This window comes from Pristiophorus japonicus, chromosome 17, assembly GCF_044704955.1.
Source record: "Pristiophorus japonicus isolate sPriJap1 chromosome 17, sPriJap1.hap1, whole genome shotgun sequence".
NCBI lineage: Eukaryota > Metazoa > Chordata > Chondrichthyes > Pristiophoridae > Pristiophorus > Pristiophorus japonicus.
This window is the reverse complement of record NC_091993.1, coordinates 49,570,456-49,595,602: the sequence shown is the minus strand read 5'-3', so window position 1 is coordinate 49,595,602 and position 25,147 is coordinate 49,570,456. Positions and strand designations below refer to the sequence as shown.

Below are 25,147 nucleotides of genomic sequence, written 5' to 3'. Positions count from 1 at the left end.
TATCATACTGTCACAGTCACTATCACACTGTCAGTGTCTCACTTTCACTGTCACTATCACACTGTCACTGTCACTATCTCACTGTCATTGTCACTATTTCACTGTCACTATCACACTGCCACTGTCACTGTCACTATCACACTGTCACTGTCACACTATCACTGTCACACTGTCACTGTCTCACTGTCACTGTCTCACTGTCACTCTCACACTGTCACTCTCACACTGTCACTCTCACACTCACACTGTCGCTATCACACTGTCACTGTCTCACTTTCACTGTCACTATCACACGGTCACTGTCACTATTTCACTTTCATTGTCACTATCACACTGTCACTATCACACTGTCACTGTCACTATCACACTGTCACTATTTCACTGTCACACTGTCACTATCACTGTCACTATTTCACTGTCTGTCACTATCACACTGTCACTGTCGCTATCACACTGTCACTCACTATTTCACTATCACTGTCACTATTTCACTGTCTGTCACTATCACACTGTCACTGTCGCTATCACACTGTCACTGTCACTATTTCACTGTCACTGTCACTATCACACTGTAACTGTCACTATTTCACTGTCACTGTCACTATCGCACTGTCACTGCCACACTGTCACTATTTCACTGTCACAGTCACTGTCACTATCACACTGTCACTGTCACACTGTCACTGTCTCACTGTCACTATCACACTGTCACTGTCACTGACTATTTCACTATCACTGTCACTATTTCACTGTCTGTCACTATCATACTGTCACTGTCGCTATCACACTGTCACTGTCACTGTCACTATTTCACTGTCACTGTCACTATCACACTGTAACTGTCACTATTTCACTGTCACTATCGCACTGTCACTGCCACACTGTCACTATTTCACTGTCACTATCACACTGTCACTCTGTCACTGTCTCACTGTCACTATCACACTGCCACTGTCACTATCACACTGGCACTGTCACACTGTCACTGTCACTATCACACTGTCACTGTCACTATCACACTGTTACTGTCACACTTCACTGTCACACTGTCACTGTCACTATCACACTGTCACTGTCACACATCACTGTCACACTGTCACTATCACACTGTCACTGTCACTGTCTCACTGTCACTCTGTCACAGTCACTATCTCACTGTCACCGTCACACTGTCACTGTCACACTGTCACTGTCAAACTGCCACTGTCAAACTGCCACTGTCTCACTGTCACTGTCTCACTGCCACACTGTCACAGTCACTATCACACTGTCACTGTCACTATCACACTGTCACTGTCACTGTCACTGTCTCACTGCCACACTGTCACAGTCACTATCACACTGTCACTGTCACACTGTCACTATCACACTGTCACTGTCACACTGTCACAGTCACTATCACACTGTCACTGTCACACTGTCACTGTCACACTGTCACTGTCACACTGTCACTATCACACTGATACTATCACACTGTCACTGTCACACTGTCACTGTCACTATCACACTGTCACATTCACACTGTCACTATCACACAGTCACTGTCACACAGTCACTGTCACGCTGTCACTATCACACTGTCACTGTCACTGTCACACTGTCACTATCACACTGCCACTGTCACACTCACACTGTCACACTGTCACTGTCACACTCACACTGATACTGTCACACTGTCACTCTGACACTGTCACTATCACTCAGTCACTGTCACACAGTCACTGTCACACAGTCACTGTCACTATCACACTGTCACTGTCACACTGTCACTATTATGCTGTCACTGTCTCACTGTCACTGTCACACTCACACTGTCACTGTTTCACTGTCACTATCACACTGTCTCACTGTCACACTCACACTGTCACTATCACACAGTCACTGTCACACTCACACTGTCACTGTCACACTGTCACTATCACATTGTCACTATCACACAGTCACTGTCACACTCACACTGTCACTATCACGCTGTCACTGTCTCACTGTCACTGTCACTATCACACTGTCACTGTCACACTCACACTGTCACTATCTCACTGTCACTATCACTGTCACACTGTCACTGTCTCAGTCACTATCACACTGTCACTGTCACACTGTCACTGTCACACTCACACTGATACTATCACACTGTCACTGTCACACTGTCACTGTCACTATCACACTGTCACTATCACACAGTCACTGTCACTGTCACACTGTCACTGTCTCACTGTCACTATCACACTGTCACTGTCACTATCACACTGTCACTGTCTCACTGTCACTGTCACACTGTCACTATTTCACCGTCACTGTCACTATCACACTGTCACTGTCACTGTCACACTGTCACTGTCTCACTGTCACACTGTCACTGACACACTGTCACTGTCACACTGTCACTGACACACTGTCACTGACACACTGTCACTGTCTCACTGTCACACTGTCACACTCACACTGTCACTCTCACACTCACAATGTCACTATCACACTGCCACTGTCTCACTGTCACTGTCACACTGTCACTATTTCACTGTCACTGTCACTATCACACTGTCACTGTTTCACTGTCACTGTCACTATCACACTGTCACTGTCACTATTTCACTATCACTCTGTCACTGTCACTATTTCACTGTCATTGTCACTATTTCACTGTCACTATCACACTGTCATTGTCACTATCACACTGTCACTATTTCACTGTCGCTGTCACTGTCACTATTTCACTGTCACTGTCACTATCACTATCACACTGTCACTATTTCACTGTCACTGTCACTATCACATGAGCTTGGTGGTAGATTTGAGGGCCTGGGCTTTGAACACTCTTTTTCTCAGGTGGCCGAAGGCTGCACTGGCGCACTGGAGGTTGAATCTCCTCATCAATGTCTGCTTTTGTTGATAAGAGGCTCCCGAGGTATGGGAAATGGTCCACGTTGTCGAGGGCCGCGCCGTGGATCATGATGACTGGGGGGACAGTGCTGTGCGGCGGTGACAGGCTGGTGGAGGACCTTTGTCTTACGGATGTTTAGCGTAAGGCCCGTGCTTTCATATGCCTCAGTAAATACGTCGACTATATCCTGGAGTTCCGCCTCAGATTGTGAGCAGACGCAGGCGTCGTCCACGTACTGTAGCTCGACGACAGAGGTTGGGGTGATCTTGGGCGGCGTAGGTTAAACAGCTTCCCACTGGTTCTGTAGTTTAGTTCCACTCCAGCGGGGAGCTTGTTGACTGTGAGGTGGAGCATGGCGGCGAGGAAGATTGAGAAAGAGGGTTGGAGCGATGACACAGCCTTGTTTGACCCCAGTCCGGACATGGATTGGGTCTGTAATGGATCCGTTGGTAAGGATCATGATCTGCAACGCTTTTGACAAGGTCCCACACAAGAGATTGGTGTGCAAAATTAAAGCACATGGTATTGGGGGTAATGTATTGACGTGGATAGAGAACTTGTTGGCACACAGGAAGCAGAGAGTCGGGATAAATGGATCCTTTTCAGAATGGCAGGCAGTGACTAATGGAGTGCCGCAGGGCTCAGTGCTGGGACCCCAGCTATTTACAATATACATCAATGATTTAGATGAAGGAATTGAGTGTAATATCTCCAAGTTTGCAGATGACACTAAACTGGGTGGTGATGTGAGCTGTGAGGAGGATGCTAAGGGGCTGCAGGGTGACTTGGACAGGTTAGGTGAATGGGCAAATGCATGGCTGATGCAGTATAATATGGATAAATGTGAGGTTATCCACTTTGGGGCAAAAACATGAAGTCAGAATATTATCTGAATGGCGGCAATTTAGGAAAAGGGGAGGTGCAACGAGACCTGGGTGTCATGGTACATCAGTCATTGAAGGTTGGCAAGCAGGTGCAGCAGGCGGTAAAGAAGGCAAGTGGCATGTTGGCCTTCATAGCAAAGGGATTTGAGTATAGGAGCAGGGAGGTCTTATTGCAATTGTACAGGGCCTTTAAGAGGCCTCACCTGGAATATCGTGTTCAGTTTTGGTCTCTGAATGTGAGGAAGGACGTTCTTGCTATTGAGGGAGTGCAGCGAAGGTTCACCAGACTGATTCCCGGGATGGCAGGATTGACATATGAGGAGAGATTGGATCGACTGGGCCTGTATTCACTGGAGTTTAGAAGGATGAGAGGGGATCTCATAGAAACATGTAAAATTCTGACAGGACTGGACAGGTTAGATGCAGGAAGAATATTCCCGATGTTGGGGAAGTCGAGAGCCAAGGGTCACAGTCTAAGGATAAGGGGTAAGCCATTTAGGACCAAGATGAGGAGAAACTTCTTCACTCGGAGAGTTGTTAACCTGTGGAATTCTCTATCGCAGAGTTGTTGATGCCAGTTCATTAGATATATTCAAGAGGGAGTTAGATATGGCCCTTACGGCTAAAGGGATCAAGGGGTATGGAGAGAAAGCAGGAAAGGGGTACTGAGGTGAATGATCAGCCATGATTTTATTGAATGGTGGTGCAGGCTCGAAGGGCCAAATGGCCTACTCCTGCACCTATTTTCTATGTTTCTCTCACACTGTTACTGTTATTATCACACTGTTATTGTTACTATCACACCGTCACTGTTAAATAAAACGGACCATTAGCTCAATGGCAAAGCACCGAGGGGTGAAGTACTCCTGCGATACTTACAGTGAAGGAGAGAGGAGCTGGTGTTGTTCACATTACAACCTGTGTCATTCTCTGGGCAGACCAGAGTACTGTAAAGAGTATGGAGAAGCTGGCTTCAGGTTACAGTTGGGAGGAGGTGGTGTGTCAGTACTACAGTGGTGAGGACAGAGTCAGACTTGAGCTACTTCATGCTGAGCTCGTTGCCCCCCATTCCCCAAGGCTTTGACACCACATACGTAAAGCACTCCGACCATTGTGCCAATCGGAGGATTGCCGCCCTGGGCCTGAAGCTGTGAATGTGACGAGCTGAGCATCGACGGTGGGATTGTACCCGACGGTGTCCTCGGGCATTCACCCTGCAGGTCAGTGGGCGGGCACCACCGTAACATGGGTGGGCGGAAGCATGTACCACTTCAGGTGCATCCCTGTCGCCTGAAACCCTGACTTTATTTCACTCATTGGAGGAGGGTTGCCCAGGCCCACACCCCACTCCCTTTAACCAAGAAGGGTGGGGAGGAAGGAGAGGGGGAAAGGGGACAGAACGGAAGGGAGGGGTGAGGGGGGAAGGGAAAGAATGGGGGAGGGAGGGGAGATGTTTTGGACGAGGTGACTAAGCCACTCAAATCATTGGTCCTGTTAACAGTCACTCAGCACCAGCATCCATCCAATCGAGTAACCCAGGCACAGAGGGAGAGAGAGGGGTCATGTTGTGACCTTGCACAAAGGATTATGGAATTGGCACAGGACAGGACTCCCCTGCTCTTCTTCAAAATAATGGCGTGGGATCTTTTACATCCACCTGAGAGAGCAGACGGGGCCTCAGTTTATCGTCACATCCGAAAGACGGCACCTCAGACAGTGCTGCGCTCCCTCAGTACTGCCTCTCGGACAGTGCAGCACTCCCTCAGCACTGCCCCTCTAACAGTGCGGCGCTCCCTCAGTACTGCCCCTCCGACAGTGCACTCTCCCTCAGTACTGCCCTCCGACAGTGCATTGCTCCCTCAGTACTGCCTCTCGGACAGTGCAGCACTCCCTCAGCACTGCCCATCTAACAGTGCGGCGCTCTCTCAGTACTGCCCCTCCGACAGTGCACTCTCCCTCAGTACTGCCCTCCGACAGTGCATTGCTCCCTCAGTACTGCCCCTCCGACAATGCAGCGCTCCCTCAGCACTGCCCCTCCGACAGTGCAGCGCTCCCTCTGTACTGCCCCTCTGACAGTGCGGCGCTCCCTCAGTACTGCCCCTCCAAAAGTGCAGCGCTCCCTCGGTACTGCCCCTCCAACAGTGCAGCGCTCCCTCAGTACTGGGGAAAGGAAGGATCTTTGAGGTGGGGAAATGGTACAGCGAAAATTGATAGAACAAGGTCTGGAATAAGAGATTGTAGTTATGAAGAAAAGCTCAAAAAACATGTTTTTTTAAACTGTGGGAACAAATAGAGATTTTCAAACTCATGAAAGATTTTGAGGCAATAAAGGGTGCGAGATATTTTCCACCGTTTGGTGAATCAGTAACAAGGCCGCAGGTTGAGGATTATCACTGGCAGAATGAAAGAGGGAATGAGGAACATCTTTCTCCACACAGAGGGTCACTAGAATGTTGGAGAGTAGCTTCAATGGTCTAGACTGTGCCCCAAACCACAGGAATGTGGCGACTGATTCCTACACCTGAAGTACTGGCCTGAGGCACACGCGATATTGAGCCTCTGGCCCCATTATCATTGAAACAGCGAGCTGTGACATCTACTGGGCAACTGCAGACACCTCGCTGGTGAAGGGGTCTCGAAGAGTGTGCCACTGTGACGCCAGCGGCCCTCAGTTCTGAAATGGAGGGGGGGGGGTGCGGGAAATCGAGTCGGGAGGGAGGGTAGCAGTTGGCAGCAATTGGGAAGGGCAGAGGCTACCCTATAACTACCGGGAGGGAGGAGGTAGCGGCGAGCAGGTGGGGTGGGGGTTAGAGGTCGCGATCGGACAGGATGGGGCGGGGGAGGTGAGCAGTGACCATCAGCGGCCTGCGTGATTTTAATGGGGGGTTGGGAGGAGCATTGCCCCTCCTTATACTCAGGTAAGAACATTTTAAACACTTACCTTGTTGGTGGTGGCATGCTGGGTTTAAGAACTGGCTGTTACGCCGCATGTGGGCCTGGTTTTCCTGAACATGACCAGCACTGGTGCCTTAGGGCAAACCAATATTGCAGACGAAGTCTCAAACAGGCATCAAGCCCCTTCTTTGCATTGAAATAGAAATTTACAGCACAGAAGGAGGCCATTTCGGCCCATCGTGTCCACTCTGGCCGACCAAGAACTATCCAACCTAATCCCACTTTCCAGCAAATCCCCTGGGAGGACAGGCGCACCAACATCAGTGTCCTCGACCAGGGCTAACATCCCCAGTATTGAAGCACTGACCACACTCGATCAGCTTCACTGGGCAGGCCACATAGTACGCATGCCAGACACGAGACTCCCTAAGCAAATGCTTTATGCGGAGCGCCTTCATGGCAAATCAGCCAAAGGAGGACAGCGGAAACATTATAAGGACACCCTCAAAGCCTCCCTGGTAAAGTGCGACATCACCACTGACACCTGGGAGACCCTGGCCGCAGACTGCCTGAGGTGGAGAAAGTGCATCTGGAAGGTCGTTGAGCTCTTTGAGGCTCGACGCAAGGAGCATGAAGAGGCCAAGCGCGGGCAGTGGAAGGAGCGTGCAGCAAACCAGCCCTACCGACTCCTTCCCCCGACGAATATCTGTCCCACCTGTAACAGGGTCTGTAGCTCTTGTATCGGACTGTTCAGCCATCAAAGAACTCAATTTGGGAATGGAGGCAAGTCCTTCTTGATTCCGAGGGACTGCCTATGATGGGATATGATGACTTTCCAGCCCTTGGTCTGTAGCTCTGTAGGTTGGAGTCAACTGGGCTTGTATTCACTGGAGTTCAGAACAATGAGAGGGGATCTCATAGAAACGTTTAAAATTCTGATGGGTTTAGACAGGTTAGATGCAGGAAGAATGTTCCCAATGTTGGGGAAGTCCAGAACCAGGGGTCACAGTCGAAGGATAAGGGGTAAGCCATTTAGGACTGAGATGAGGAGAAACTTCTTCACCCAGAGAGTGGTGAACCTGTGGAATTCTCTACCACAGAAAGTTGTTGAGGCCAATTCACTAAATATATTCAAAAAGGAATTAGATGTAGTCCTTACTACAAGGGGGATCGAGGGGTATGGCGAGAAAGCAGGAATGGGGTACTGAAGTTGCATGTTCAGCCATGAACTCATTGAATGGCGGTGCAGGCTCGTAGGGCCGAATGGCCTACTCCTGCACCTATTTTCTATGTTTCTATGTTTCTACTTCCAGTGCATACCCAAGTACTATGCAAAAGGTTTCAGGCACGGGCTCTGGATGCTGTTTTGCTGCCTCCATCAATATGGTGGGCAGTGCACCTCCGGCTGGTCGTGAGACTCGGAGCTGGTTGAGTTTCTGGGCAATGTCTGGGGTTGCAGGTGAAGCAGGGCTGCCTGAGTGCCGTGTTGGAGAGCGAGCTGGTGGTGGGCTTGGGTCCGTCAGGAGCCTGGGGCTTCAGGAGATAGGAGCCAAACTACATAACAGACAAAATAATATTCTCTGATGGAGTATGAACATACTGTAGATACACATTCCTGCCATCACCACCCATCACTCTTGCTTAATTACCATTGGTGTGAATAGTTATTTGTACAAATTGATCCCAAAGCGGCTCAGTGCTGAGTATTGATTTATCCCGCAGGAGCGAAGCTGATAGGATGAGGTTTGCAGTGACACCGATACGAGGGTGTGAAAGTGGATGGGAACGACACACTTAGAGTAGACTCACCTGTTTCGGGTATCCCACCCACACCTCCCCTGTGTCATAAAACCACGGTTTCTGCAACACAATAAGAAATGGGGGTCATGAACTGAAAACTTCAATAGACTGCAGAAAGTGATTACAGTGAGCACTGAAATAAAACATACAATCCCAACCTCTTCTTTACAATAGAAATGTCATAGAAAGAAATAATTTGTATTTCTATAATGCCTTTCACTTCCTTGGGACGTCCCACATAGCTTCACAGCCACTGAATCCGTTTTAAGTACAGTCGCTGAAGGATAATGCGGCAACCAATTTGTGCAGCGTATGAGAGTGTGTGCACTGAGTGAGTGTCCAACACAGACTGTAGGGGTAGAGACTGGCCAAGACTGAATGGTACAGGGATCTACACCAATTTGGACCAAAATAAACTGGGCTTTGTTAAACAATTTATACAACAACTTGCATTTATATTGTGCCTTTAATGTAGGAAACGGTCCAAAGTGCTTCACAGGAGCTAAATCTGACAGAAATTGATACCAAGCCAGAGAAGGAACCCCACCTCACAAAGGGGCTAATAGCCAGTCTTATTTAAATATTATAATGAGGCTTTTAAATGCTTTCTGCACACTCGGACGCTTACTGAGCAGCCCGATCCAACATGGCGGAAGGAGTGCGTGTCCGCCGGCCACCATTTTGGATCCTGTAAAATGGGCACTTCACAATCGAACTTCTTGCCCACGATGTTGAGTGCGGTGGGACTTGACCCAGTGTGCCCCCTGATTGTGGGCCGTCCTTTCCCAATCCTGTTCAGCCAGTTCCAGCACCCGGGAGGAACCCAATCCAAACCAGGAAAATTAGTCGTTCTCAGCTCAAGGATATGGCAGCATAGCTATCATTATGCCTGTACAGTCTCCATCCGTCCTCTTCGCTCCACCACTGGCAGCCCTGCCTTTAGCCACCAAGGCCCTGTGATCCAGAACTCCCTCTCTAAACCCCTCCGCCTGCCTCTCCTCCTAGAAAAACCACCTCTGTCCAACCTTTGGTCAAACCTCCTAATAATTCCTTTTTTTGGTTAGTGCTCAGGTTTTTTTGATGACACCTCTGTGAAGTGCTTGGGACATTGTTCCATGTTAAAGGCGCTATACAAATGCAATTTGTTGTTGCCATCGTAAGGCAGCAGTGGCACAAAGTCCAAGTCTGGGAATATGGTGCGCTCCGACCCACCTATAATGGTGATGATAAGGATTTTAACGTGTTCAGTGCTGCAGAGCCCACAGGCCATGTACAATAAAGTGCAAGGTGGCAGCATGTAATAAACAGGCAGCAGGAGCCCAGTCTGCTCGGGATATTGCCTCCTGTAACCCACACATAGTGCAGGCAGTCTTCGGACAGCAACAGTACGGTACGAACCGGCTGCGACATTGAACCACAACTTGTTTCCCAAACGCGAGCCAAAGATTTGGTGTCCTATACACGGATGCATGGTTAGTGTGTGGTTTAATCAGTGACTGTCAATAAGTGTCTTTGCTGCTGGGAGTTTTGGGCTAGTACCAACACAGCCTCAGTAATGTGGTGAGACCCTGGGAGTAACTGGGGGCCTTGGGTATTTTACCATCAGAGATTTAAGGTTGGAAAATCATGGGCTGTGCCCCGAATTTCTGAGTTTGGCAGCTGTTGAAGGAGGCTGCATCATCAAATTCACGCCTGAATGGGGCATCCGTGGCGGATGCCTGGCTCAGTGGGCAGTTAAAATAGTATTGGTCCTATCTAGGACCCCAATTTGCGTATATTTAGGAACTCCTGCCAGAGTCAGGCAAATGCCCAGCCACCCATGCAAACAGCGGTGTTACAATGGCCGCGTGGCGGGAATCGCGTGGGAAAGGGGCCGCTTGGATTCTAACTCCCTTTCCATGCAGTTTCCGCCGGGTGGAGAGAGTTAACATTAGAACATAAAAAATAGGAGCAGGAGTCGGCCATTTGGCCCCTCGAGCCTGCTCCGCCATTCAATAAGATCATGACTGATCTGATCATGGACTTAACTCCACTTCCCCGCCCACTCCCCATAACCCTTTACTCCCTTATCGCTCAAAAATCTGTCTATCTCCACCTTAAATATATTCAATGATCCAGCCTCCACAGCTCTCTGGGGCAGAGAATTCCATAGATTGACAACCATTAGAGAGAAGAAATTCCTCCTCATCTCAGTGTTAAAAGGGCGGCCCCTTATTCTGAGACTACGCCCCCTAGTTTTAGTTTCCCCTATGAGTGGAAACATCCTCTCTGTATCCACCTTGTCAAGCCCCCTCATTATCTTATATGTTTCAATAAGATCACCTCTCATTCGTCTGAACTCCAATGTGTATAGGCCCAATCTACTCAACCTATCTTCATGAGTTGGCGAGAGGTGGGAGCAGCATCGGAGCGGCCTTTAAAAGGCCCAGCGGGAGCTCGAGTACCAGCGGCAGTTGGCGAGAGGTGGGAGCAGCGTCGGAGCGGCCTTTAAAAGGCCCAGCGGGAGCTCGAGTACCAGCGGCAGTTGGCGAGAGGTGGGAGCAGCGTTGGAGCGGCCTTTAAAAGGCCCAGCGGGAGCTCGAGTACCAGCGGTAGTTGATGAGAGGGGAGCGGCCTTTAAAAGGCGTACTTGTGCAGCTACAGCGGGAGAGAAAGCAAAATAGAAGTAGAAAGGAATCAAAAGGTGACGTCACAGCCAATGGGGTAAGTGATTGGCTGGTGATTGGTGAGTAGTTTTTCTTTTGTTTTTTATATCAGTAAGTGAACTGTAACATTGTTATTACCAATTTAAGGGTATCTAAGGGTTAAGGCATGGCAGGAGAGATCGGTCACGTGATATGCTCCTCCTGTGCCATGTGGGAACTCAGGGACACTTCCGGTGTCCCTGACGACTACGTGTGTGAGAAGTGTGTCCGCCTCGAGCTCCTGACGGTCCGCGTTGCGGAGTTGGAGCTGAGGGTGGATTCACTCTGGAGCATCCACGATGCTCAGAATGACGTGAGTATCACGTGTAGTGAGTTGGTCTTACCGCAGGAGAAGGGTCCACAGCCAGATAGGGAATGGAAGACCAGCAGGAAGAGCAGTGCAAGGAAGGTAGTGCAGGGGTCCCCTGTGGTCATCCCCCTGCAAAACAGATACACCGTTTTGAGTACTGTTGGGGGGGATGACTCATCGGGGGAGGGCAGCAGCAGCCAAGTTCATGGCACCATGGCTGGCGCTGCTGCACAGGAGGGCAAGAAAAAGAGTGGGAGCGCGATAGTGATAGGGGATTCAATTGTGATGGGAATAGATAGGCGTTTCTGCGGCCGCAACCGAGACTCCAGGATGGTATGTTGCCTCCCTGGTGCAAGGGTCAAGGATGTCTCGGAGCGGGTGCAGGACATTCTGAAATGGGAGGGAGAACAGCCAGTTGTCGTGGTGCACATTGGTACCAACGACATAGGTAAAAAAAGGGATGAGGTCCTACGAAACGAATTTAAGGAGCTAGGAGCTAAATTAAAAAGTAGGACCTCAAAAGTAGTAATCTCGGGATTGCTACCAATGCCACGTGCTAGTCAGAGTAGGAATCGCAGGATAGCGCAGATGAATACGTGGCTTGAGCAGTGGTGCAGCAGGGAGGGATTCAAATTCCTGGGGCATTAGAACCGGTTCTGGGGGAGGTGGGACCAGTACAAACCGGACGGTCTGCACCTGGGCAGGACTGGAACCAATGTCCTAGGGGGAGTGTTTGCTAGTGCTGTTGGGGAGGAGTTAAACTAATATGGCAGGGGGATGGGAACCAATGCAGGGAGACAGAGGGAGATAAAAGGGAGGCAGAGGCAGGAGACGGAGGGGAGATGGCGGGGGGGGGGGGTGGGGGGCGGAGAGGCCCAGGGCGGGGAACAGGAAGGGCCACTATGCGGCATAATTCTAAAAGGACAAAGGGTGTTAAAAAAACAAGCCTGAAGGTTTTGTGTCTTAATGCAAGAAGTATCCGCAATAAGGTGGATGAATTAACTGTGCAAATAGATGTTAACAAATATGATGTGATTGGGATTACGGAGACGTGGCTCCAGGATGATCAGGGCTGGGAACTCAACATCCAGGGGTATTCAACATTCAGGAAGGATAGAATAAAAGGAAAAGGAGGTGGGGTAGCATTGCTGGTTAAAGAGGAGATTAATGCAATAGTTAGGAAAGACATTAGCTTGGATGATGTGGAATCTATATGGGTAGAGCTGCAGAACACCAAAGGGCAAATTGGTACAGACCTCCAAACAGTAGTAGTGATGTTGGGGAGGGCATCAAACAGGAAATTAGGGGTGCATGCAATAAAGGTGCAGCAGTTATAATGGGTGACTTTAATATGCACATAGATTGGGCTAGCCAAACTGGAAGCAATACGGTGGAGGAGTGCATAAGGGATGGTTTTCTAGACCAATATGTCGAGGAACCAACTAGGGGGGAGGCCATCTTAGACTGGGTGTTGTGTAATGAGAGAGGACTAATTAGCAATCTCATTGTGCGAGTGACCATAATATGGTGGAATTCTGTATTAGGATGGAGAATGATACAGTTAATTCAGAGACCATGGTCCAGAACTTAAAGAAGGGTAACTTTGAAGGTATGAGACGTGAATTGGCTAGGATAGATTGGCGAATGATACTTAAGGGGTTGACTGTGGATGGGCAATGGCAGACATTTAGAGACCGCATGTATGAATTACAACAATTGTACATTCCTGTCTGGCGTAAAAATAAAAAAGGGAAGGTGGCTCAACCATGGCTATCTAGGGAAATCAGGGATAGTATTAAAGCCAAGGAAGTGGCATACAAATTGGCCAGAAATAGCAGCGAACCTGGGGACTGGGAGAAATTTAGAACTCAGCAGAGGAGGACAAAGGTTTGATTAGGGCAGGGAAAATGGAGTACGAGAAGAAGCTTGCAGGGAACATTAAGGCGGATTGCAAAAGTTTCTATAGGTATGTCAAGAGAAAAAGGTTAGTAAAGACAAACGTAGGTCCCCTGCAGTCAGAATCAGGGGAAGTCATAACGGGGAACAAAGAAATGGCAGACCAATTGAACAAGTACTTTGGTTCAGTATTCACTAAGGAAGACACAAACAACCTTCCGGATATAAAAGGGGTCAGAGGGTCTAGTAGGGAGGAGGAACTGAGGGAAATCTTTATTAGTCGGGAAATTGTGTTGGGGAAATTGATGGGATTGAAGGCCGATAAATCCCCAGGGCCTGATGGACTGCATCCCAGAGTACTTAAGGAGGTGGCCTTGGAAATAGCAGATGTATTGACAGTCATTTTCCAACATTCCATTGACTCTGGATCAGTTCTTATCGAGTGGAGGGTAGCCAATGTAACCCCACTTTTTAAAAAAGGAGGGAGAGAGAAAACAGGGAATTATAGACCAGTCAGCCTGACCTCAGTAGTGGGTAAAGTGATGGAATCAATTATTAAGGATGTCATAGCAGCGCATTTGGAAAATGGTGACATGATAGGTCAGCATGGATTTGTGAAGGGGAAATCATGCTTGACAAATCTTCTGGAATTTTTTGAGGATGTTTCCAGTAAAGTGGACAAAGGAGAACCAGTTGATGTGGTATATTTGGACTTTCAGAAGGCTTTCGACAAGGTCCCACACAAGAGATTAATGTGCAAAGTTAAAGCACATGGGATTGGGGGTAGTGTGCTGACGTGGATTGAGAACTGGTTGTCAGACAGGAAGCAAAGAGTAGGAGTAAATGGGTACTTTTCAGAATGGCAGGCAGTGACTAGTGGGGTACCGCAAGGTTCTGTGCTGGGGCCCCAGCTGTTTACATTGTACATTAATGATTTAGACGAGGGGATTAAATGTAGTATCTCCAAATTTGCGGATGACACTAAGTTGGGTGGCAGTGTGAGCTGCGAGAAGGATGCTATGAGGCTGCAGAGTAACTTGGATAGGTTAGGTGAGTGGGCAAATGCATGGCAGATGAAGTATAATGTGGATAAATGTGAGGTTATCCACTTTGGTGGTAAAAACAGAGAGACAGACTATTATCTGAATGGTGACAGATTAGGAAAAGGGAAGGTGCAACGAGACCTGGGTGTCATGGTACATCAGTCATTGAAGGTTGGCATGCAGGTACAGCAGGCGGTTAAGAAAGCAAATGGCATGTTGGCCTTCATAGCGAGGGGATTTGAGTACAGGGGCAGGGAGGTGTTGCTACAGTTGTACAGGGCCTTGGTGAGGCCACACCTGGAGTATTGTGTACAATTTTGGTCTCCTAACTTGAGGAAGGACATTCTTGCTGTTGAGGGAGTGCAGCGAAGATTCACCAGACTGATTCCCGGGATGGTGGGACTGACCTATCAAGAAAGACTGGATCAACTGGGTTTGTATTCACTGGAGTTCAGAACAATGAGAGGGGATCTCATAGAAACGTTTAAAATTCTGATGGGTTTAGACAGGTTAGATGCAGGAAGAATGTTCCCAATGTTGGGGAAGTCCAGAACCAGGGGTCACAGTCTAAGGATAAGGGGTAAGCCATTTAGGACCGAGATGAGGAGAGACTTCTTCACCCAGAGAGTGGTGAACCTGTGGAATTCTCTGCCACAGAAAGTGGTTGGGGCCAATTCACTAAATATATTCAAAAGGGAGTTAGATGAAGTCCTTACTACTAGGGGGATCAAGGGATATGGCGAGAAAGCAGGAAGCGGGTACTGAAGTTTCATGTTCAGCCATGAACTCATTGAATGGCGGTGCAGGCTAGAAGGGCTGAATGGCCTGCTCCTGCACCTATTTTCTATGTTTCTATAAGTCAACCCCCTCATCTCCGGAATCAGCCTAGTGAACCTTCTCTGAACAGCCGCCAATGAAAGTATATCCTTCCTTAAATACGGAGACCAAAACTGTACGCAGTACTCCAGGTGTGGCCTCATCAATACCCTGTACAGTTGTAGCAGGACTTCTCTGCTTTTATACTCTATCCTCTTTGCAATAAAGGCCAACATTCCATTTGCCTTCCTGATCACTTGCTGTACCTGCATACTAACTTTTTGTGTTTCAGGCACAAGGACCCCCAGGTCCCTCTGTATTGCAGCACTTTGCAATTTTTCTCCATTTAAATTATAATTTGCTTTTTTATTTTTTCTGCCAAAGTGGATAACCTCACATTTTCCTACATTATACTCCATCTGCCAAATTTTTGCCCACTCACTTAGCCGGTCTGTATCCCTTTGCAGATTTTTTGTGTCCTCCTCACAATTTGCTTTCCCACCCCCTTTGTCACAAACTTGGCTACATTACACTCGGTCCCTTCATCCAAGTCATTAATATAGATTGTAAATAGTTGAGGCCCCAGCACTGATCCCTGTGCAACCCCACTAGTTACTGTTTACTAACCGGAAAATTATCCATTTATCCCGACTTTCTGTTTTCTGTTAGTTAGCCAATCCTCTATCCATGCTAATATATTACCCCCAACCCCGTGAACTCTTATCTTGATAATGCGGCACCTATCGAATGCCTTCGGGAAATCCAAATACACCACATCCACTGGTTCCCCATATTCACCCTGCTCGTTACATCCTCAAAGAACTCCAGCAAATTCGTCAAACATGATTTCCCTTTCATAAAACCATGTTGACTCTGCTTGACTGCATCATGCTTTTCCAAATGACCTGCTATTTCTTCCTTAATAATGGACTCCAGCATTTTCCCAACGACAGATTTTAGGCTAACTGGTCTATGGTTTCCTGCTTTTTGTCTGCCTCCTTTTACATTTGCGGTTTTCCAATCCGCTGGGACCTCCCCAGAATCCAGGGAATTTTGGTAGATTACAACCAATGCATCCACTATCTCTGCAGCAATTTCTTTTAAGACCCTCGGATGCAGGCCCGCAGGTCCAGGGGACTTGTCCCGAACATTGCCCCTAATGTATCAAAATTAAACAAGGCTAACCCTCAATGAAATGAAGCCGCTTGCACGTGTTTACTGCGTGTGATGGCGAGCGCTGAGATTACTTACATCGATGAGGACAGCCATGCCACCAATAAACGCCAGGAGATAAAATGTACATCGCCAGCTGGAAAACAAACAGTTCTTTCCTTGAGTGATTTCTCTTCAAAACGACACGGACACTGCACAAGAGCTCATGGGGTTGGGGGTAATATATTAGCATGGATAGAGGATTGGCTAACTAACAGAAAACAGAGAGTCGAGAAAAATGGGTCATTTTCCGGTTGTCAAACAGTGACTTATGGGGTGCCACAGGGATCGGTGCTGGGGCCTCAACTATTTACAATCTATATTAATGACTTGGATGAAGGGAAAGTCGAGCAAGCTCGAAGAGCCGAATGGCCGACTTCTGCTGCTAATTCTTATGTTGTTATGATATTAACTATCCCAGGATAGATTGGATAAAGATAATGAATGAGGTCAATGTGGGGAACACTTTACTGAATATGCAGGAGTGCTTCCGAGCTACGCCTATTCCCAGTGGAATAACGGTCACCACACGTTAAAAAAAATCCACGCACAAGCATCTTCCACATTTCAACATGTAGTTCAGGACCTGGAATATTAGGTCCTTTATTGAAACACCTGTGAACTCATCCCTTTTTGGCGTGGAAGCAAGTCATCCTCGATACGAGGGACTGCCTCTGATGATGATGATGAAGGAGAGAGGCGTTGCTTGATTCCATGCTGGCAATGGAATTGGGACAAATGTGAGAGTCGGAGAACAATTGGGAAATAACAAAACATAGTTAGGTTTAATGTAATAACAAGAGGAGTCAAAGATAAAGGTCGTGGAGATGAAAGGAATGCAGAGCAAACTAAGTGAGCAGGAGAATGAGCACACAGGGCGACGAGGACACAGGGCACAAAGGCCGCGAGGTCGGGAGGTGCGTCGCTGAGTCGGGAGCAACGTGAGTCCGTTGGTGAGGCCTATAAAAGGCCGCGAGATCGGGAGGTGCGTCGCTGAGTCGGGAGCAACGTGAGTCCGCTGGTGAGGCCTATAAAAGGCCGCAAGGTCGGGAGGTGCATCACTGAGTCGGGAGCAACGTGAGTCCGTTGGTGAGGCGTGGCTTGTGCAGCTACAGGGAGAAGGCAAAAAAGAAGTAGAAAGAAACAGAAAGGTGATATCACAGCCAAGGGGGTAAGTGATTGGCTGGATTGGTGAGTAGTTTTTCTTTTTTGTCTTCTACAACAGTGAGTAAACTTTTAGCATTATTGTTGCCAATTTAAGTGTATCTAAGGGTTAAGTCATGGCAGGAGAGCTCGGTCACGTGATATGCTCCTCCTGTACCATGTGGGAACTCAGGGACAGACGACTATGTGTGCGGGAAGTGTATCCGCCTCCAGCTCCTGACGGTCCGCGTTGCGGAATTGGAGCTGAGGGTGGATTCACTCTGGAGCATCCACGATGCTGAGAATGACGTGAGTAGCACGTGTAGCGAGTTGGTCTTACCGCAGGTGAAGGGTCCACAGCCAGCTAGGGAATGGAAGACCAGCAGGAAGAGCAGTGCAAGGAAGGTAGTGCAGGGGTCCCCTGCGGTCATCCCCCTGCAAAACAGATACACCGTTTTGAGTACTGTTGAGGGGGATGACTCATCAGGGGAGGGTAGCAGCAGCCAAGTTCATGGCACCGTGGCTGGCTCTGCTGCACAGGAGGGCGGGAAAAAGAGTGGGAGAGCGATAGTGATAGGGGATTCAATTGTAAGGGGAATAGATAGGCGTTTCTGCGGCCGCAACCGAGACTCCAGAATGATATGTTGCCTCCCTGGTGCAAGGGTCAAGGATGTCTCGGAACGGGTGCAGGACATTCTGAAAAGGGAGGGTGAACAGCCAGTTGTCGTGGTGCACATTTGTACCAACGATATAAGTAAAAAAAAAGGGATGAGGTCCTACGAGACGAATTTAAGGAGCTAAATTAAAACGTAGGACCTCAAAAGTAGTAATCTCGGGATTGCTACCAGTGCCACGTGCTAGTCAGAGTAGGAATCGCAGGATAGCTCAGATGAATGTGTGGCTTGAGCAGTGGTGCAGCAGGGAGGGATTCAAATTCCTGGGGCATTGGAACCGGTTCTGGGGGAGGTGGGACCAGCATAAACCGGACGGTCTGCACCTGGGCAGGACGGAACCAATGTCCTAGGGGGAGTGTTTGCTAGTGCTGTTGGGGAGGAGTTAAACTAATATGGCAGGGGGATGGGAACCAATGCAGGGAGACAGAGGGAAACAAAAAGGAGACAAAAGCAAAAGACAGAAAGGAAATGAAGAAAAGTGGAGGGCAGAGAAACCCAAGGCAAAAAACAAAAAGGGCCACTGAATATAAAGGGGCTGCAGGAGGGGTCAAAACTAAAAATCATGGTTTAAAAACTAGATTAAAACACTCTACCTAAACGCATGCAGCATTCAAAATAAAGTAAATGAGTTGACGGCACAAATCATTGCAAATGGGTATGATTTGGTGGCCATTACTGAAACATGGTTGCAGGGTGGCCAAGACTGGGAATTAAACATACAGGGGTATCTGACAACTCGGAAAGATAGAAAGAAGGGAAAGGAGGTGGGGTAGCTCTGTTAATAAAGGATGATATCAGGGCAGTTGTGAGAGATGATATTGGCTCTAATGAACAAAATGTTGAATCATTGTGGGTGGAGATTAGAGCTAGTAAGGGGAAAAAGTCACTGGTGGGCGTAGTTTATAGGTCCCCAAATAATAACTTCACGGTGGGGCGGGCAATAATCAAGGGAATAATGGAGGCATGTGAAAAAGGAACGGCAGTAATCATGGGGGATTTTAACCTACATATCGATTGGTCAAATCTAATCGCACGGGGTAGCCTGGAGGAGGAATTCATAGAATGCATACGGGATTGTTTCCTAGAACAGTATGTTACAGAACCTACAAGGGAGCAAGTTATCTTAGATCTGGTCCTGTGTAATGAGACAGGAATAATAAACGATCTCCGAGTAAAAGATCCTCTCGGAATGAGTGATCACAGTATGGTTCAATTTGTAATACAGATTAAGGGTGAGGAAGCAGTGTCTCAAACGAGCGTACTATGCTTAAACAAAGGGGACTACAGTGGGATGAGGGCAGAGTTGGCTAAAGTAGATTGGAAACACGGGCTAAACGGTGGCACAATTGAGGAACAGTGGAGGACTTTTAAGGAGCTCTTTCATAGTGCTCAACAAAAATATATTCCAGTGAAAAAGAAGGGCGATAAGAGAAGGGATAACCAGCCGTGGATAACCAAGGAAATAAAGGAGAGTATCAAATTAAAAACCAATGCCTATAAGGTGGCCAAGGTTAGTGGGAAACTAGAAGATTGGGAAAATTTTAAACAACAGCAAAGAATTACTAAGAAAGCAATAAAGAAAGGAAAGATAGATTACGAAGGTAAACTTGCGCAAAACATAAAAACAGATAGTGAAAACTTTTACAGATATATAGACCCCAAGTTTCCACATGATTTGCTCCTGATTTTTAGGAGCAACTGGGAGCAACGGAGTATCTTAGAAATCGCAATTCTCCACATTTAAGTTTTCTGCAGTTCCAGTCATGTAGAACAGTTTCACTTTTGAACAGAATTTTTTTTTCAAAAGGGGGCGTGTCCGGCCACTGACGCCTGATTTGAAAGTTTCCACAGTGAAAACGTATTCCAAACTGGCAGCGGGGGGAGGAGGCAGTGAGGGCCCGACTGACGGCAGCGGGGGGGGGGGAGGCAGGGAGGAGGCAGCCGTTCACGACGGCAGGGGGGGGGGGAGGAGGCAGTGAGGGCCCGACCGACGGCAGCGGGGGGGAGGCAGTGAGAAGGCTGCAGGAAGCCTCAGAAGTTGAGGCAGACATTCCCGACGGCAGGGGGAGGAGGCCCCCCTGCCATCGGTCGGGCCCGTCGGGAAACGGCTGCCTCAACTTCTGAGGCTTCCTGCAGCCTTCTCACTGCTGCAAGAAGCCTCAGTGCTGATCATGGAAGGGCAATGTGGTTTTATTAAAAAATTTTAAAAATTGAACAGCTACAAAGAACTACAAAAATGGCCGAGTGCCAATGTTTCCTTCACACTGCACGTGCGTGAACGCTCCAACGCGCACGCGCAGGGTTGCCGGCACGAAAAAAACTAATTTAAATGGTACCCGCCCCCTCCTACTTACAAAATCGGCGCGAGTGGTAGGCTCCGCCCCCTGGGCGCCGCGCCAAGCTGACATCGAGTTGCAAAGCGCTCGAGAATAGCGCGTTATTTTTCAGGCGCCGTTTTCGGCGCGAAAAACGGGCGCCCAGCTTGGAGGGGCGCCTGTTTTGCCGCGTGTGGAAACTTGGGGCCATAAAACGGAAAAGAGTGACTAAAGTAAATGTTGGTCCCTTAGAAGATGAGAAGGGGGATTTAATAATGGGAAATGTGGAAATGGCTGAGACCTTAAACAATTATTTTGCTTCGGTCTTCACAGTGGAAGATACAAAAACCATGCCAAAAATTGCTGGTCACAGGAATGTGGGAAGGGAGGACCTTGAGACAATCACTATCACTAGGGGGAGTAGTGCTGGACAGGCTAATGGGACTCAAGGTAGACAAGCCCCCGGTCCTGATGAAATGCATCCCAGGGTATTAAAACAGATGGCAGAAGTTATAGCAGATGCATTCGTTATCATCTACCAAAATTCTCTGGACTCTGGGGAGGTACCAGCGGATTGGAAAGCAGCTAATGTAATGCTTGTGTTTAAAAAAGGGGGCAGACAAAAGGCAGGTTAGTTTAGGCTGGTTAGTTTAGCATCTGTAGTGGGGAAAATGCTTGAAACTATCATTAAGAAAGAAATAGCCGGACATCTAGATAGGAATAGTGCAATCAAGCTTTGAGGATATAACGAGCATGGTAGATAGAGGTGTGCCGATGGATGTGGTGTATTTAGATTTCCAAAAGGCATTCGATAAGGTGCCACATAAAAGGTTATTGCAGAAGATAAAGGTACGCGGAGTCAGAGGAAATGTATTAGCATGGATAGAGAATTGGCTGGCTAACAGAAAGCAGAGAGTCGGGATAAATGGGTCCTTTTCGGGTTGGAAATCGGTGGTTAGTGGTGTGCCACAGGGATCGGTGCTGGGACCACAACTGTTTACAATATACATAGATGACCTGGAAGAGGGGACAGAGTGTAGTGGAACAAAATTTGCAGATGACACAAAGATTAGTGGGGAAAGCGGGTTGTGTAGAGGACACAGAGAGGCTGCAAAGAGATTTAGATAGGTTAAGCAAATGGGCTAAGGTTTGGCAGATGGAATACAATGTCGGAAAATGTGAGGTCATCCACCTTGGGGAAAAAAACAGTAAGAGGGAATATTATTTGAATGGGGAGAAATTACAACATGCTGCGGTGCAGAGGGACCTGGGGTCTTTGTGCAAGATCCCAAAAAGTTAGTTTGCAGGTGCAGCAGGTAATCAGGAAGGCGAATGGAATGTTGGCCTTCATTGCGAGAGGGATGGAGTACAAAAGCAGGGAGGTCCTGCTGCAACTGTACAGGGTATTGGTGAGGCCGCACCTGGAGTACTGCGTGCAGTTTTGTTCACCTTACTTAAGGAAGGATATACTAGCTTTGGAGGGGGTACAGAGACGATTCATTAGGCTGATACCGGAGATGAGGGGGTTACCTTATGATGATAGATTGAGTAGACTGGTCTTTACTCGTTGGAGTTCAGAAGGATGAGGGGTGAGCTTATAGAAACATTTAAAATAATGAAAGGGATAGACAAGATAGAGGCAGAGAGGTTGTTTCCACTGGTCGGGGAGACTAGAACTAGGGGACACAGCTTCAAAATACGGGGGAGCCAATTTAAAACCGAGTTGAGAAGGAATTTCTTCTCCCAGAGGGTTGTGAATCTGTGAAATTCTCAGCCCAAGGAAGCAGTTGAGGCTAGCTCATTGAATGTATTCAAATCACAGATAGATAGATTTTTAACCAATAAGGGAATTAAGGGTTACGGGGAGCGGACGGGTAAGTGGAGCTGATTCCATGGCCAGATCAGCCATGATCTTGTTGAATGGCGGAGCAGGCTCGAGGGGCTAGATGGTCTACTCCTGTTCCTAATTCTTATGTTCTTATGTTCTTCGATCAGCAGTGGGAAATCTTCAATACCAGATGTATAGAGTATAAAATAAATAGATTCCTAAAAGGTGACAAGAGGGTGCCTCAAAGTATCGGGTAGAAATTGTTGCTTGTCACGCCCTGGTGTGGGTGAACAGTCAGAGATGGGGGAACCATCGGTAGGTGTACTCTCTCGCCACGATCTCCCCAGAGGTACAGCGGCAACCAGCGGCTTCCGAGTGCCCAGAGCACCTGCCAAAAACAGTCGTTAGCCCTTAAATATGCAAATCAGGGGCCTAACACCTGGTTTCGGACCCCGCTGCCTAATCCAGTTTACTCTGGGCGGAGCATGTGTGGCCTCCATCGTAAAGCTCATTTCTTTTTGAGTTACGTTATTGTGGAGTCAGGAAGCACAGGAGTCAGGAAACAGAAATTTCTCTCTCCACAGATGCTGCCTGACCCGCTGAGTATTTCTAGAATTTTCTTTTTTCATTTCAGATTTCCAACATCCGCAGTATTTTGATTTTGTACTATGGGTCGGGAGAGACAGGGTTCGCGAGAGACGGGGGTCGAGAGGGACGGGTGTCGGGAGGGACGGGTGTCGGGAGGGACAGGGGTCGAGAGGGACAGGGGTCGGGAGGGTCAGGGGTCGGGAGAGACAGGGGTCGCGAGAGACGGGGTTCGCGAGGGACGGGGGTCAGGAGGGACGGGTGTCAGGAGGGACAGGGGTTGGGAGGGACAGGGGTCGGGAGGGTCAGGGGTCGGGAGGGACGGGGGTCGGGAGGGTCAGGGATCGGGCGGGTCAGGGGTCGGGAGGGACAGGGGTCGGGAGGGACAGGGGTCGGGAGGCGGGAGGTCAAGGATCGGGAGGGTCAGGGATCGGGAGGTCAGGGATCGGGAGGTCAGGGATCGGGAGGGTCAGGGATCGGGAGGGACAGGGGTCGGGAGGGACAGGGGTCGGGAGGGACAGGAGGGTTTCACCCGGCTCCATAGCAACAGTGTCACTAAGAGTGAGGAGAGAGGCTGGGAGAAATGTTTCTACACAGAACGTGGTTGGAGCATGGATTGTCTTGTCACACGGCGGGCTGAGGCAGAGATTATTGTATACTTTATGGGAAATTTGGGTAGATATTTGAAGTGGAAGAGGACACAGGGCAATAGAGAGAGGGAGGGGTTATAGGATTAGTTTGGATTGCTCAAGCAAAAATCCAGCACGAACCTGATGGGCCGAGTGGCTACCTCCTTGTTGAGTAAACACCTGTGGTTCTATGATTCATTTTCCTTCCCCAATTATTCCTGTTCATGGTTATCTGTCTACCCACTGACCCAGAGACACAACCTCCCAGGTCTGTGCAAAAGTCCTTCTCCAGGAAGGTATCTAGGTACCACCTTCTTGCCCACATCCCTCTTCCCTGTGGCAAGGTGCAAGCCTGCATTGGCACAGGCTAATAAGGCCCAGGATTCCGCCATTTAATAAGATCATGGCTGATCTGGTCTTGGCCTCAACTCCAAGATCTTCTAAACTCCAATGAGTGTAGGCCCAAACTGCTCAACCTTTCCTCATAAGATAATCCTTTCATTTCAAGGATCAACCCAGTTCTCTAAACTGCCAATAAACCTCCTTTTGATAAAACCACTGCTCCCTGCTTCTCTCACCCAAAGCGCTGAAGTACCACTGCTTTGAGTTTTCTTTGGGACAGAGGAGGTTGAGGGGAGACCTTATTGAGGTGTATAAAATTATGAGGGGCATAGATAAAGTGGATAGGAAGGACCTATTTCCCTTAGCAGATGGGTCAACAACCAGGGGGCATAGATTTAAAGTAATTGGTCGGCGATTTAGAGGGGATTTGAGGGGAAATATCTTCACCCAGAGGGTGGTGGGGGTCTGGAACTCACTGCCTGAAAGGGTGGTAGAGGCAGAAACCCTCACCACATTTAAAAAGTACTTGGATGTATACTTGAAGTGCCGTAACCTACAATGTTATGGACCTAGAGCTGGAAAGTGGGATTAGGCTGGTTAGCTCTTGTCGGCCGGCGTGGACACGATGGGCCGGAATGGCCTCCTTCCGTGTTGTAAATTTCTGTGATTCTATGATTCCACTTTCCTGCCTGTTCCCCATAACCCTTGACTCCCCTATAGTTCAAGAATCTGTCTATCTCCACTTTAAATATATTCAATGACCCAGCCTCCACAGCTCAACCTATCCTAATAAGACAACCCTTTGATCCCTGGAATGAGGCTCGTGAACCTTCTCTGAACTGCTTTAGTTTATGTGATACGAGCCAATAAACCTCCTGTTGACAAAATCACTACTCCCTATTTCTCTCACCCAAAGCACTGAAGTGTCATAGATTGCCCGAGAGTTTGTCAATTCAGCAACTTAATCCTGCAGGAATTACACGGAGAATTCCCGCATTTGGGGGAGGGGGTGGGGGACTGAAACTGGTCTTTGCTGGTCACGGAAAACCTGCGATTGCGAATGGGTAGCCCATTTTACAACTGCATGATTATCTTTCCATCAAAGTTGATTGAAAAGAAAACCAAATGGGCTTAAAAGCTGCTGTCGATTCGTTATCGCTTCATCCCCAGGCAGTCTGGAGGGGCGGTGGCGGTGGCGGTGGCAAGC

The 25,147-nt window shown here is 48.4% G+C and overlaps 1 protein-coding gene across 2 annotated transcripts in view; it reads right to left on the bottom strand.

Annotated features, from left to right (window-relative positions):
• Positions 1–25,147, bottom strand: part of cers3a (ceramide synthase 3a) — a 133,489-nt gene that overhangs the window by 60,896 nt on the left and 47,446 nt on the right. For both annotated transcript variants that reach the window (XM_070858715.1, XM_070858714.1), the window contains exons 5-6: positions 16,464–16,521; positions 8,473–8,523 (exon numbers count right to left, since the gene is read on the bottom strand). In XM_070858715.1, coding sequence (XP_070714816.1) covers positions 8,473–8,523; positions 16,464–16,521 — 109 coding nt within the window. The remainder of the gene's footprint in view (positions 1–8,472; positions 8,524–16,463; positions 16,522–25,147) is intronic.